Raw genomic sequence first — 16,583 nt, forward strand, 5'->3', positions numbered from 1 at the left:
ATTTAATAGAGTGACTTAGGTCTGCTCTATACCAAATTAGCATACCAGCTGAGTCCCTTCCCTGTTTCACACCTGGTAGTTTGGTAGATGGGACTACCAGCTCTTTGTAACCTAGAGGGCAGGGCAACCAGTGGGTCTGTCTCCTCTATACCATGTTTCTTGTAGGATGACAATGTCTGTATTTCTGATTTATTTGATAAAGTCCAGGTTCCTGCTCTTTAGGCCGAAGGCAGATGACCTCTGGCCTTGGATATTCCAGGATGCGATAGTGAAGGCTTTGTGTTCCATAAAGTGTCCAATGTTGTTGGTCATGTAGTTTCTCTCTCTCTCCGCCCAGCCCCTACATGACTGGCGAAAAGCGTCGCCTGACAAGCACTGGTTTCACCGTCAGCTCATCTTTCATCCCCCAACAGCCACTTGGAATTAATACAGACATCCCTGTGAGCATGTTCCATACATGTTCCATGAGGACTTAGTCTTAGTGTGATCTGGAGAGCCAGGCAGGTTACATTCCAGAACAGCTGTGTGTGTGTGTGTCCACCTCTTATGTCTCTGTTTCTCATCTCTCTCCCCACGACAAGACAGACAAATGCAGTTGTATCTCAGAATAGTCTTCTCTATGTGGATGAGTACATGTTTGGTTGTTTGTGTGTGTGTGTGTGGGGGGGGGGGGGAATGCTTGCAGATGTTGTTTAGTCAATAGTTCAAATGTTTGCAAGTGAGGGAGAACTTTTAGATGCTAGTACAGTGTGGTGTACGTGAGGGTGACTTGAGGACAGTGTTATTTGTGGTTAAGACACACACGCATACAAATAGGCATTAGGCCTATACACAATGTATATCTCCGTTATAAAAACACACACTCCAGAACAGTAAAAGCGCTCATCTCTCTCTATGGCTCAAAAGGAGAAGTGAGAAATTCTTAAAACTGCAGAGATTGGAGGGTGGTTGAGGAGGGACAGGGGGGTGCCTGGTAGGGCTGCCTGCAGATTAGACCACCTGTTCCACTGTGGAACACACACACTCATTCCCTCCCTTTATCTTGCTCTCTCTCCCTTTCGTTCTTTCGCTCTCTCTTATTATCTTTTTATAACTACCCACTCTTGTCTTCTCTCCCTCAATCTCACCCCTTTCACTCCGAACGCCTGGGTCCTAGCTGACTGCATTCCATCTATGGGAAACAGACAAAACAATCTGCCAGATAACTTTGGCAGAGAGCCACAGCACACATAAAGACAGAAACACACACACACACACACACACACACACACACAGAGAGAGACACACACACACACACACACACACATGTCACCTTGTGTCTAAGAGCAGGCCTCCAGGGAGTGGTGTACAGACAGAAGAGTAAACACAGAGCCAGTGCGCATCCCAAATGGCACCCTATTTCCTATATAGGGCACTACTTTTGACCAGAGCCCGATGGACCCTGGTCAAAAGTAGTGCCTTATATAGGAAATAGGGTGGTATTTGGGATGCCGCCTTAGTATATCCACAGTGGCACAGCAATAAGAGTACAGGGGCCAGGAGGGAACTCCCTCCCTACATCCTAGCCCCATTCTCTATCTATCTGTACTTACATGGAATGTAATGTATGAAGACCCACACCATCTTATAAGCAAGACTGAGGCTCTGTACAGGACATACAGTATGTACAGGACATATTAGGAGTGTCTGCAACTGGCTCATGCATAAATACATACATACATACAGTTGAAGTCGGAAGTTTACATACACCTTAGCCAAATACATTTAAACTCAGTTTTTCACAATTCCTGACATTTAATCCTCGTAAAAATGTACCTGTCTTAGGTCAGTTAGGATCACCACTTTATTTTAAGAACATGAAATGTCAGAATAATAGTTGAGAGAACTATTTATTTCAGCTTTTATTTATTTCATCACATTCCCAGTGGGTCAGAAGTTTACATACACTCAATTAGTATTGGGTAGCATTGCCCTTAAATTGTTTAACTTGGGTCAAACGTTTTGGGTAGCCTTCCACAAGCTTCCCACAATAAGTTGGGTGAATTGTGGCCCATTCCTCCTGACAGACCTGGTGTAACTGAATCAGGTTTGTAGGTCTCCTTGCTCGCACACGCTTTTTCAGTTCTGCCCACACATTTTCTATGGGATTGAGGTCAGGGCTTTGTGATGGCCACTCCAATACCTTAACTTTGTTGTCCTTAAGCCATTTTGCCACAACTTTGGAAGTATTCTTTGGGTCATTGTCCATTTGGAAGACCCATTTGTGACCAAGCTTTAACTTCCCGACTGATGTCTTGAGATGTTGTTTCAATATATCCACATAATTTTCCTCCCTCATGATGCCATCTATTTTGTTAAGTGCACCAGTCCCTCCTGCAGCAAAGCACCCCCACAACATGATGCTGCCACCCCCGTGCTTCACGCTTCCTCAGCGGTATGACGGCTGCGTGGTCCCATGGGGTTTATACTTGCGTACTATTGTTTGTACAGATGAACGTGGTACCTTCGGGTGTTTGGAAATTGCTCCCAAGGATGAACCAGACTTGTGGAGGTCTACAATTCTTTTTCTGAGGTCTTGGCTGATTTCTTTTGATTTCCCCATGATGTCAAGCAAAGAGGCACTGAGTTTGAAGGTAGGCCTTGAAATACACCCACAGGTACACATCCAATTGACTCAAATGATGTCAATTAGCCTATCAGAAGCTACTAAAGCTATGACATAATTTTCTGGAATTTTCCAAGCTGTGTAAAGGCACAGTCAACTTAGTGTATGTAAACTTCTGACCTACTGGAATTGTGATACAGTGAATTATAAGTTAAATAATCTGTCTGTAAACAATTGTTGGAAAAATTACTTGTGTCATGCACAAAGTAGATGTCCTAATGTCTGATGTCTTGCCAAAACTATAGTTTGTTAACAATAATTTTGTGGAGTGGTTGAAAAACTAGTTTTAATGACTCCAACTGTACATACATACACACACGGCCTGGTCAAAAGTATGTGGACACCCCTTCAAATTAGTGGATTCGGCTATTTCAGCCACACCCGTGTATAAAATATGTATAAAATCAAGCACACCGCCATGCAATCTCCATAGACAAACATTGGCAGTAAAAAGGCCTTAATGAGGAGCTCAGTGACTTTCAACGTGGCACTGACATAGGATGCCACCTTTCCAACAAGTCAGTTCATCGTCTGTCTGCGGTTGCAACACTCACCACACTTACAAAAAGGCACTCGCACATCTGAGCAATCTTATTTGCAGGTGCATGGCATCAATTGAACAAGATGAAGGAAAAGGAAACCGCACACTGCTCTTGATAGTATCACCGATATTTAATAAGCTTCACGTATCGGCCACACGGCCTTCGTCAGAGCTTTTAGGATTTTTTGAAAGTTGCACCCTTATGTAGACCTGGCTCCACCCACATCCGTTCTACACATCGAAGGGGGTTGGAAGCAAAGGAAAATAAATAAGTGCTACCAAATATAACAATGTGCATTTCATAAATCTTACAAAAGTGTATAAATAAGGCGTATTGAACACTTCTGTATAATCTCGATGAGGACATAGCAAGTTCATTAGTCATTGGGTACATCATATGAAAAACGTCAGAATAATCTACAAGAGACACACATTTCATGTTCCAAATCACAGCATAACATACAAAGGCATTTCATCATTAAGTCCTTTTGGAAACAATGTCTGGAGGGTGAAAATCCAAAAACATTCTCTTTTACTCAGAGTATTATTAATATCACCTCCCCTGTCTGATATCTTAACTTTCTCTATGCCACAAAATCTAAAGGTGGAAATGTCATGCTTCATGTCATTGAAATGTACAGCGACTGGATACTCCCTGTCGTTTCTCCTGATTGAACTTTTATGTTCACTAATTCTCTGTTTAAGAGAGCGGGTGGTTTTACCGACATAACAGAGCCCACATGGACATTTAATAATGTAAATAACATGGGTGGTGGAACACGTAATAATGTCATTTATTTGGAACCGTTTTCCTGTGTGTGGGTGACAGAAATATTGACACTTCATCATGTTGTTGCACTGTGCGCATCCTCTGCATTTATAGCTACCATTTGGTAGAGGGCGTAGAAGTGCTTGGCTAATTTTCTTAAGTGGCTGGCAGTTGGCATGAACCAATTTATCGCGTAAATTGCGACCTCTCCTATACACAATACGTGGTGGATATTTAAATTCAGCCGGCAAAGCTGGGTCCGATGATAAAATATGCCAGTGTTTCTTGACCACCTCTCCCACTTTTCGCGAATTCAAAGTATATGTAGTTGTGAACATTACGGAGTGTTCTGTAGCTTTAGCGGGTCTTTTTTGTAGCAGTTCATCTCGTGTTTTTTCCAATGCCAAGTTATGAGCTTCATCCACACATTGTGACGAATAGCCTCTTTTTAGAAACCTCATGCGCATCTCCGCTGCTTTTTCTAGATAATCATCTGTGGAGTGGCATATACGGCGCAGTCTAAAAAATTGGCTTCTTGGAAGTCCTCTTTTTAATGGCTCAGGGTGGAAGCTGTCACCCTGTAATAGAGTATTTCTGTCCGTTTCTTTTCTATATAGACTTGTAAACAAGGTTCCATTTGATTTCTCAATCCACATATCGAGATAATGAACACGTTTAGTGTCACGTTCAATCGTGAATTTGAGATTAGGGTCAATGTCATTGAGTAGTGCCATAAACTCTGACAGTTCTTCTTCAGTTCCTACCCATATACAAAAAATGTCATCAATATATCGATACCACTTAAGGACTTTATTCAAAAATGGATTCTCGTTTTCAATATTAACAAAACGTTCTTCAAAAAGACCCATATAGAGGTTCGCATAGCTCGGAGCAAAAGTAGAGCCCATCGATGTTCCATTCGTTTGGAGGTAGTATTCATCGTCAAACCTGAAATAGTTGTACGTCAAAACATATTCAGCCAACTCTAGAATGAAGTTTGTTGGTGGATATTCATTAGTATCTCTGTCTCCCAAATAGTGTGCTAGTGCTGCCAGCCCCCCCACTTGGGGAATGCTGGTATAAAGACTCTCGACGTCTAATGTGAACACTCACCACACTACCTCGGGAGCTTCATGAAATGGGTTGCCATGGCCGAGCAGCCGCACACAAGCCTAAGATCACCATGCACAATACCAAGCGTCGGCTGGAGTGGTGTAATGCTCTCCACCATTGGAGCAGTGGAAACGCATTCTCTGGAGTGATGAATCACGTCCCACCATCTGGCAGTCTGACGGACGAATCTCGGTTTGGCAGATGCCAGGAGATTGCTACCTGCACCAATGCATAGTGTCAACTGTAAAGTTTGGTGGAGGAGGAATAATGGTCTGGGGCTGTTTTCCGTGGTTCGGGCTAGGCCCCTTAGTTCCAGTGAAGGGAAATCTTAACGCTACAGCATACAATGACATTCTAGATGATTCTGTGCTTCCAACTTTGAGGAACGCCCTTTCCTGTTTCAGCATGACAATGCCCCTGTGCACAAAGCGAGGTACATACAGAAATGGTTTGTCGAGATTGGTGTAGAAGAACTTGACTGGCCTGCACAGAGCCCTGACCTCAACCCTATCGAACACTTTTGGGATGAATTGGAACACCAACTACGGGCAACGCCTAATTGCCCAACATCAGTGCCGACCTCACTAATGGTCTTGTGAGTGAATGGATGCAACTCCCCGCTGCAATATTCCAACATCTAGTGGAAAGCCTTCCCATAAGAGTGGAGGCTGTTATAGCAGCAAAGGGAGGGGGGGGGTCAACTCTATGTTAATAACCATAATTTTGGAATGAGATGTTCGACTAGCAGGTGTTCACATACTTTTGGCCATGTAGTGTATCTACGCAGACATATATACACTGCTCAAAAAAATAAAGGGAACACTTAAACAACACAATGTAACTCCAAGTCAATCACACTTCTGTGAAATCAAACTGTCCACTTAGGAAGCAACACTGATTGACAATAAATTTCACATGCTGTTGTGCAAATGGAATAGACAAAAGGTGGAAATTATAGGCAATTAGCAAGACACCCCCAAAAAAGGAGTGATTCTGCAGGTGGTGACCACAGACCACTTCTCAGTTCCTATGCTTCCTGGCTGATGTTTTGGTCACTTTTGAATGCTGGCGGTGCTCTCACTCTAGTGGTAGCATGAGACAGAGTCTACAACCCACACAAGTGGCTCAGGTAGTGCAGTTCATCCAGGATGGCACATCAATGCGAGCTGTGGCAAAAAGGTTTGCTGTGTCTGTCAGCGTAGTGTCCAGAGCATGGAGGCGCTACCAGGAGACAGGCCAGTACATCAGGAGACGTGGAGGAGGCCGTAGGAGGGCAACAACCCAGCAGCAGGACCGCTACCTCCGCCTTTGTGCAAGGAGGTGCACTGCCAGAGCCCTGCAAAATGACCTCCAGCAGGCCTAAAATGTGCATGTGTCAGCATATGGTCTCACAAGGGGTCTGAGGATCTCATCTCGGTACCTATTGGCAGTCAGGCTACCTCTGGCGAGCACATGGAGGGCTGTGCGGCCCCACAAAGAAATGCCACCCCACACTATGACTGACCCATCGCCAAACCGGTCATGCTGGAGGATGTTGCAGGCAGCAGAACGTTCTCCATGGCGTCTCCAGACTCTGTCACGTCTGTCACATGTGCTCATGTGCTCAGTGTGAACCTGCTTTCATCTGTGAAGAGCACAGGGCGCCAGTGGCGAATTTGCCAATCTTGGTGTTCTCTGGCAAATGCCAAACGTCCTGCACGGTGTTGGGCTGTAAGCACAACCCCCACCTGTGGACGTCGGGCCCTCATACCACCCTCATGGAGTCTGTTTCTGACCGTTTGAGCAGACACATGCACATTTGTGGCCTGCTGGAGGTAATTTTGCAGGGCGCTGGCAGTGCACCTCCTTGCACAAAGGCGGAGGTAGCGGTCCTGCTGCTGGGTTGTTGCCCTCCTACGGCCTCCTCCACGTCTCCTGATGTACTGGCCTGTCTCCTGGTAGCGCCTCCATGCTCTGGACACTACGCTGACAGACACAGCAAACCTTCTTGCCACAGCTCGCATTGATGTGCCATCCTGGATGAACTGCACTACCTGAGCCACTTGTGTGGGTTGTAGACTCCGTCTCATGCTACCACTAGAGTGAGAGCACCGCCAGCATTCAAAAGTGACCAAAACATCAGCCAGGAAGCATAGGAACTGAGAAGTGGTCTGTGGTCACCACCTGCAGAATCACTCCTTTTTTGGGGGTGTCTTGCTAATTGCCTCTAATTTCCACCTGTTGTCTATTCCATTTGCACAACAGCATGTGAAATTTATTGTCAATCAGTGTTGCTTCCTAAGTGGACAGTTTGATTTCACAGAAGTGTGATTGACTTGGAGTTACATTGTGTTGTTTAAGTGTTCCCTTTATTTTTTTGAGCAGTGTATTTCACATGACTCATTCTATAGGCGCACTACACAGAAACCCTTGGTCTTTTGCCCATGCTCTCCCCATTTCCCCCAAAGACCCAGTGTAACCTTTCCCCTTTGACCTCTCCCCCCAGCCCGACCCAGCCTGTGAGCAGCATCAACCAGCTCCAGCTCTGAGGGCAGGTTCAGCTGGGATTGACATGCACAGCCACAGCCCTGATCAGACCGGAGCGGAGCTGATCAGAGCCCACAGGGTTCACTGAGGTCTCCTTAAATGACTATTGATTGGCCTGCCTGCCTGCCTGGTTCTCCCTACCCATGGTGCATTGCAGTGGGTCTGGCTGTGCGGCCACGTGCCCCCAGGCAGGGTTCTCATTCTCAGTGCAGAGTAAAGAGAGCACACTTTACACACATGCATACAGTGGCTTGCGAAACTATTCACCCCCTTGGCATTTTTCCTATTTTGTTGCCTTACAACCTTGAATTAAAATTGATTTTTGGGGGGGTTTGTATCATTTGATTTACCCAACATGCCTACCACTTTGAAGACGCAAAATAACAAGAAATAAGACAAAAAAACTGAAAACTTAGCGTGCATAACTATTCACCCTCCCAAAGTCAATACTTTCTTAAGAAACCTTTTGCAGCAATTACAGCTGCAAGTCTCTTGGGGTATGTCTCTATAAGCTTGGCACATCTAACCACTGGGATCTTTTCCCATCATTCAAGGCAAAACTGCTCCAGCTCCTTCAAGGTGGATGGGTTCCGCTGGTGTACAGCAATCTTTAAGTCATACCACAGATTCTCAATTGGATTGAGGTCTGGGCTTTGACTAGGCCATTTCAAGACATTTAAACGTTTCCCCTAAACCACTCGAGTGTTGCTTAGGGTCATTGTCCTGCTGGAAGCTGAACCTCTGTCCCAGTCTCAAATCTCTGGAAAACTGAAACAGGTTTCCCTCAAGAATTTCCCTGTATTTAGCGCCATCCATCATTCCTTCAATTCTGACCAGTTTCTCAGTTCCCGCCGATGAAAAACATCCCCACAGCATGATGGTGTTCTTGGGGTAATGAGAGGTGTTGGGTTTGCTCCAGACTCAGCGTTTTCCTTGATGACCAAAAAGATACATTTTAGTCTCATCTGACCAGAGTACCTTCTTCCATATGTTTGGGGAGTCTCCCACATGCCTTTTGGCGAACACCAAACGTGTTTGCTTATTTTTTTCTTTAAGCAATGGCTTTTGTCTGGTCACTCTTCCGTAAAGCCCAGCTCTGTGGAGTGTACGGCTTAAAGGGGTCCTATGGACAGATACTCCAATCTCCGCTGTGGAGCTTTGCAGTTCCTTCATGGTTATCTTTGGTCTCTTTGTTGCCTCTGTGATTAATGTCCTCCTTGCTTGGTCCGTGAGCTTTGGTGGGGTCCCTTTAATAATGGATTTAATGGTGCTCCGTGGGATGTTAAAAGTTTCTGATCTTTTTTTATAACCCAACCCTGATCTGTACCTCTCCACAACTTTATCCCTGACCTGTTTGGAGAGCTCCTTGGTCTTCATGGTGCCCCTTGCTTGGTGGTGTTGCAGACTCTGGGGCCTTTCAGAACAGGTATATATACTGAGATCATGTGACACATTTCACACAGGTGGACTTTATTTAACTAATTATGTGACTTCTGAAGGTAATTGGTTGCACCAGATCTTATTTAGGGGATTCATAGTAAAGGGGGTGAATACATATGCACACACCACTTTTCCGTTTTTTATTTTTGTATTTTTTTTAAACCAATTTCTTTTGTGTGTATTTTGTGTATGTCCATTACATGAAATCCAAATTAAAATCTATTTAAATTACAGGTTGTAATGCAACAAAATAGGAAAAACACCAAGGGGGATGAATACTTTTGCAAGGCACTGTACATACAGACACACACACTTACCGGGGAGATATGCATATGCATTAAAGTGCCCTGTGTGGCCTCTGCTCTCTGGTACAAACAAACACAGATAGGTCTCCTCCTGCGGGGGAGGGAGGAGTGTTGAAATAGCCCTTCACTGTTGCCTGTCCTTGATCTGTTCACACACACTCCTTATATAACCAGCCTCTTCCTGTCCCTCTGTGGGCCACTACTCTCCTTATAACTCACTCATGGAAATGTGTGTGTGTGTGTGTGTGTGTGTGTGTGTGTGTGTGTGTGTGTGTGTGTGTGAGAGAGAGAGAGAGAGACCACAGTAATGTGACTTTGCATACATGTCATTCCACTAAGTCTCTATAGTAAACACGTTGTTTGTTTATATTGCCATAATGCTGCTGTTTATACTGACAAACAGCTTCTCAGATGTTCCTCCTCTTTTAAGGGTCCGATGTCATCAGGAGACGTGTTCCCCAACTTTGAAGCAGAAACAACCATCGGCGAGATCAAATGACTCCTCTGGAAACTCGAATGTCCAATGTCACCTCAAAGAGTCCACACCCATGCAACTGAAGAGACAGCCCATCACAAGTACAAAGAGAATGTTGAAATAAAATTGACATAATTTCCATAGAATTGAATAACATTAAAAAAACAGACTATCCATGACAATGACATCAGAGCCGAGCTCTGCGCCAAAGCCATGTCATGTCAGCATACTATAAATAGTATTGTTTCCTGTTTGCTGCACTATGGTAGTGTAAGCTACCCCCAGCCACTGATGCAAACACTGTAGTAGTAAGCTCTGTTGTTGTACGTGTACAGTGGTATGACCCCAAAACAAGAAGCTCCCTCTCTCTGGCTGCGTGGGACACAGTACAGAAGCACACTGTGTGATTGCCCCAGCCAATCTCTGAAATGAGAAACTAGGCTAACAAATGGAGCGCACACACACATACACACACACACACACATACAATGAAATCAGATTCTCGCACGCACACACATACGTGCGCACACAGACGGATGCTGGCTGGCAGTGATGATGTCACCTCTACTAGAGTGGGGGGCTAGCGTCACCTTGGCAGACTTACAGGATGGGCATGGAAAGCACACCATGGTTGCATCCCAAATGGAACCCTATTCCCTTTATAGTGCACTACTTTTAACCAGGGCCCAACGGGTTTGGGTCAAAATTAGTGCACTATATAGGGACTAGGGTGCCATTTGAAACGCAGAGCAGTTGTCCCCCCGTGGTCCTTATGAATCATTCACCCTGACCTGAGGAGGGTGTGAGGAGTAGCCCCCTAAAATGTGTTGTTTACAACCACACACACACCACCTCGGGAGAGGAGGGGTAGAATGGGGTATGAGGTAATCAGTGACCAGGGGATACACTGTCTGGGGGAGAGAAGAGAAGGGACTCGTGCCTGTGCTCCTTGCCGTCCCCCAGACAGCTCTCCTCTCTTCCTACTCATTCATCACTCTTTCAGGTCCTAGCAGCTAGTCTGCTGCATCCCTGGGCTGCCTCCAGCCAGACAACACATATAACAGAGACAGAGTTCAGCCTATCATCAGATACAACCAGACTACAGAGTCCAGTCTAACATCAGATACAGCCAGACTACAGAGTCCAGCCTAACATCAGATACAACCAGACTACAGAGTTCAGACTAACATCAGATTAAATCAGACTAAAGAGTCCAGCCTAACATCAGATACAACCAGACTACAGAGTCCAGCCTAACATCAGATAAAACCAGACTAAAGAGTCCAGTCTAACATCAGTCTCATCAACCTCAGCCAAGCACAGGCCCCAACTGGACAGGGCCATAGAAGTGTATGCGGTGACTCTACTGTAAGCCCTAATGGGGTGATGGAGGCTACCTGATGCCAAGGTAAAGGCTGGGTCATAGATGGCCCTTTCCCTGATCTCTACTGCTCCATCCACTCTCAGGTCATTAAGGTGTGGATGAAAACTGATGACAGCTCATGTAAACGCCACAAAATGTGTGAATGCCAGCAGAGAAGATAGTATCACAGATCTAGCCTACATAAATACTGAGTGTATCAAACATTTAGAACATCTTCCTAATATTGATTTGCACCCCTCACCCCCTTCGCCCTCAGAACAGCCTCAATTCGCCGGGACATGGACTCTTCAAGGTGTCGAAAAGCGTCGCACAGGGATGCTGGGTCATGTTGACTCCAATGCGTCCCAGCAGCATTGCAGTTCTTGACACAAACCGGTGCGCCTTGCACCTACTACCATACCCCGTTCAAAGGCATTTCAATATTTTGTCTTGCCCATTCACCCTCTGAATGGCACACATACACAATCCGTGTCTCAATTGTCTCATGGCTTAAAAATCCTTCTTTAACCCGTCTCCTCCCGTTCATCTACAATAATTGAAGTGGATTTAACAAGTGACATCAACAAGGGATCATAGTTTTCACTGGTCTAGGTCATGGAAAGAGCAAGGGTTGATAATGTTTTGTACACTCAGTGTATATGACATGTGTCCTACAAACATGTATTTACGGACTTTTATAAACTGGGTGGTGTGAGCCCTGAATGCTAATTGGCTGAAAGCCGTGGTATATCAGACCATATACCACGTATACCACTGCTCTAATTACGTTGGTAACCAGTTTATAATAGCACTAAGGCTCCTCTGGTGTTTGTGGTATATGGCCAATATAACAAGGCTACGGGCTGTATCCAGGCACTCCACGTTGCGTCGTGCAGAGGAACAGCCCTTAGCCGTGGTATATTGGCCATATACAACACCCCCCCCCCTGGCCTTATTTCTTAAATATATGTTTGCACACACATCTAGACATTTGCAACATTGAAATGGAGACCTTGGACACCAATAATTACACAGCCACACATTGTATTATGCTAGCCTATAGAATACTGTAGTGGTTTCTCCTTATGTCTCATTCTCACAGCATCCCTATGGAGTAGAAGGCAACCAAGTGGAGAGAGCACAGGAACAGGTGATGCACTGACACGTAGCAGGCTGATGGCATACAAACTGCCATAGAAACACACCGTCACAGACCATGACTGTACCATGATGACCCCATAGAAAGAATTACTAGAATTGTTTTCTATGAATGACCCACTCACAGCCCCTCATACACACACACACACACACACACACACACACAGCTTTGCTTTCGTGAAATTGTAGGACTTTTTGGTGTGTCAAAATGTTTGACCATTAAAAATCATATTTCCCCTAACCCTAGCCCCTAAATGTAACCCTTTAAGCTTAAAATAGCATTTGAACAAATTCAGCACCTGAAAAAAGTCCTGACTTTTCAAAAAAGTTATGGTTTTCCTACCTTTTTAGGACATTCGGGTGAATTGTTAGGACTTGGGGGTCCTGATAACATAGCAAAACAAGTACACACCGGTGAATGAACTTTTTGTGAGTGAACTTGTGGTCCTGGTTGGATAGCTCAGACAGAACGTTTGCTCATGTCTATCCTTCTACTCTGAACTCTTCTCTGTCTGAGCATCCTCGTCGGATCTGTCGCAAGGCGTCCTCACCGTGACACCCTTCTTAAAGTCAATGGGTTAGGGTTACACACACAGTGAAGCACACAACCATAGTAAAGCCCTGATTAGCGTTGCAATCCTCTCCATGCTAACTGATCATGTGACGCGGTGCTAATTACAGGGATCTGGTTAAGAGGGTTCATCATCAAATATGCCTGCTAAACCACACCCCTGTCTCTCTCCCTCCAATTCAATCCTCAGGGCTTTATTGGCATGGGAAACATATGTTTACATTGCCAAAGCAAGTCATCTCTCTCCTGTGTATTGTTGATCACAGTACAAATCTTGGAGAAAATACATAGTATTGTATGGTATTGTCAACCCTCCAGAGGCCTGGTTGCTGGTGGTGGCTGTTTGACGACAGGCACACCCGATGGCTCCCTCCCCCGGTACGGCACCACACCGCCCCTCAGCCTGACCGGGACAGGCAGCAGTAGAAGGGGGGGATCAGATACGTTAGTAGCGGAGGAGAAGAAGCATGCTGTGCTGTTTGTTTTTGCCCGGGGGCCGGGGGTGTTGGGAGGGAAATAGCTGGGGTGGTGGATGTTATGAATGAATCAGAGGGTCTACTGTGTGTTTAGTGTGTGTAAGGTATGTTTATGGTGTGCGTAGGTACTACGCGGCGTTTCCCTGTCCCTCTACTCCTCCTTTCTCCTCTCTTCCTCTCCTCACCTGGTCCATGTTTTCAGCGAGCCTCCTCCCTCCTCCTGTTCCCGCTCATGGTACAGAATCACCGGCGTTTCCTTGGCTCCCCTTCGGCGTTCTTGGCTCAGTATTCCCAACTGCGATCCTCCTCTCCTCAAATAGGCAAGGCAGCCAAGCAGCCGGCGGCTGCGAATCTCTGGAGAGGCATGATTCTCCCTGTCTATACCTCACTCCTTCTCCCTCCTCTCTGTGGCTCTGACAGCCTGTGTTTATACCGCCAGTCGCTCCTCTCTTGTTCTTCCTGTCTTCTGTCGTTCTCCTGCTTGTTTCCGTGGAGATGCGGGGGGAAACTGGGCGTGTGTGGAATCTCCACCTCTCTCACGGATAGCAGAATTACACAGAGAGAGATGACTCCCGCTCTCTCTCTCTCTCTTTCACTTGACTCGACTCCCCCTCTGTTGCTGCCCCCCTCCTCCTCTTTCCTCCCTCCTCTTTCTCTCCACTTCCCTCCTCTTTCTCTCCACGTCCCTCCTCCTTCCCATCTCCCCTCCCCTCCTGCTGAAGCAACACAGAGCCAGAATGAGCAAATGAGAGAGTAGGAAGGAGGGGGTGAGAGAGGAGTGAGGAAAGGGGTTGGTCGGGCCAGACCATGTGACCCCCGGTAGAGGTCTGAGGGACTCTCTGCCAGCTGTCCAGCTAATGCCTCTCTGAAAACCTCAGTTGCCATAGAATACACCAACCAGAGGTCTCCTGGTACAAAACCATTGGCAGGATTTATGACCCCCTGCAAGGGGGGAGCATGTTGGGACATGTAGTCCTGGTAGTGTAATTATATGGATCCCTGTGCCCTTTAAGGAATGCATGTTTTTCATGGTGCTTCCCTCACTTGAAGAAATATTTAGTGATGCAGTGGCACACACTGAGAGGGAGTATGGGACAACTGTTTATATCTACCTACAGTACATGTGAATATACACAAGCATGTAAAGACAGACACACACACGCGAGGCCTGGGCATTCTTGGTCAGTCAGGACAAACACATCTTCTATAGTTTCCCTCCTCTCTCAGCCTGTACTGAGGGAAACTCCCTCCCCTCCACAACAGGAACTGAACAACTCACTGAAGGCTATGGCTAAACTTAAACCCAACACTCTCTCTCTCCTTTCTTCTCCACTTCTTTTTCTTTCTCTGCTCTGTCTATCGCCCTCCCCTTCCCTCTCCTCTATTCTATTATTACTTCCTCCTCTCCCCCTTGCTGCTATATCCCTCTCTCTCTCTCTCCTTCCAATTCAAAGGGCTTTATTTGTCATGGGAAACATGTCTACATTTCCAAAGCAAGTGAAAGAGATAATAAACAATAAAAAATGTACAGTAAACATTACACTCACAAAAGTTCTCTCTCTCTCATTAGACTTCCTAAAGGGTTATGAGAGGTTACAGGTGCCATAGTGGAGAAATGCCACGGGGGCCATTGTGATCATACCATGCATACATATTCAATCAGTTTGTACGAAAAACTCTCCATGTTGTGTATTAGCCACAACACTGCATAAAACACATGTATAGCCTACTCCATCATCCTACGCATAAAAACACCATGGGTTAATCTGGTAAGCAGCGGTCTGTCCACATCTGAAAAACAAAACGGCACCTGTTCTGGCTTATTCTGATTCAACTGACACATAACATAGCTGTGACATGCTGCCTGGGTTACTGTGTGATAGATACTGCTTTCTATTGGTCTTGGTTATTTGTCTTTGTACGGGAGGCTGGATTGTCAGTAATGCATCTCTCTCTCCACCTTCTTTCTCCTAATGAACAACGTCTACAGTGCTTGGAGAGCCGCAATTTCATTTGATCTTGTCATTCCAATATTCCTGTTTGAACTGAGAAGTGTGTGTGTGAGTAAGAGAGAGAGAGTGTGTGTGTGTACCATAGCCTTTCTAAGATAGAACAGCAGGGGTATTGTTGCAGTGAGAGTAGTAGATTATATTATCAGCGGTGGAATGCAGAATATTTGACAGAGCGGGACTGGCTGGGCATGGACATGTCAGGGTGAAACTTTAGTAGTGGCTGAAGGAGGTAGAGGGGGGCACCAGGGCAAAAAAAGTGCTTTTATTGGGCTTAAAGCTGATCATGTAGTTTGAGAGGGAGACAAGGGTGCTGCAGGCAGGGGGTCAAACCATCCAGAAAATAATGTCATAAATAGGCAAGATTATAATCAAATGGAAATGTATTATACCCCCTCAATATGCAATAACCCAGTCTTTAAACGAATTGACCTAGTGTAAAAGTAGGGATGAAGATTCCAGAGACTCAGGTGCTATCAGTCCTGTGGGGTGATTTCTGACGGTCATCATCATCTGTTGAATAGATCGATACAATTAGACAACCAAGATAATATTGCCTATATTCAACAAGAGTTAAAATTATGTTATGATTGTGTTCAAATTCTGAAATTAGAAGCACCAATGCCATTAAGCCATAATGTTACCACTAATCAATAGATGGAATACAGTAGAAACATATGGCATCAGAGCAGGGGAATTTTGGTCTTCCTAGACCTCTTTGACATACTCATAGTTTTCAATTGTCTCTAAAAGACGCAGTATTATTATGGAATAATTATCTGATTCAATCTACAGTACTTTTGCTTTGATGTATGGCTATGTTTTATCTGAGTAGAGCGTGACACCTACTGGATACTTCGGGTATTGCATTAGGCCTGTCTAGGTGGTGAAGGTTGAACTCAGTTGTTTTTTTATGGGCCTATAATTCGGGCTATTGACATAAAACGCCGATCTACCGAATTTCTGCAGTATTTGAATATACATTCTGGTTTAATATTGCATTTGAAATGTATCAAAATATGGTATTATCATCTTGGGTGCCATTGTCATGCTAGGCCTATACCTGAATTTGAACTCTACTTGAATTTTCCCACATTTTGTTACATTACAGACTTCTTCTAAAATTGATTAAATCGCCCCCCCCCCCCGTCATCCCCCCGTTAACTCCCCCC

The 16,583-nt window shown here is 45.3% G+C and overlaps 1 protein-coding gene across 1 annotated transcript in view; it reads right to left on the bottom strand.

Annotated features, from left to right (window-relative positions):
* Positions 1 to 14,017, bottom strand: part of LOC129829117 (rho GTPase-activating protein 23-like) — a 100,182-nt gene extending 86,165 nt beyond the window's left edge. Inside the window, exon 1 of the mRNA XM_055890717.1 lies at positions 13,588 to 14,017. Coding sequence (XP_055746692.1) covers positions 13,588 to 13,596 — 9 coding nt within the window. The 5' untranslated portion in view covers positions 13,597 to 14,017. The remainder of the gene's footprint in view (positions 1 to 13,587) is intronic.
* Positions 14,018 to 16,583: the final 2,566 nt, after the last annotated feature.

The sequence above is a fragment of the Salvelinus fontinalis genome, chromosome 2, assembly GCF_029448725.1.
Source record: "Salvelinus fontinalis isolate EN_2023a chromosome 2, ASM2944872v1, whole genome shotgun sequence".
Lineage (NCBI taxonomy): Eukaryota > Metazoa > Chordata > Actinopteri > Salmoniformes > Salmonidae > Salvelinus > Salvelinus fontinalis.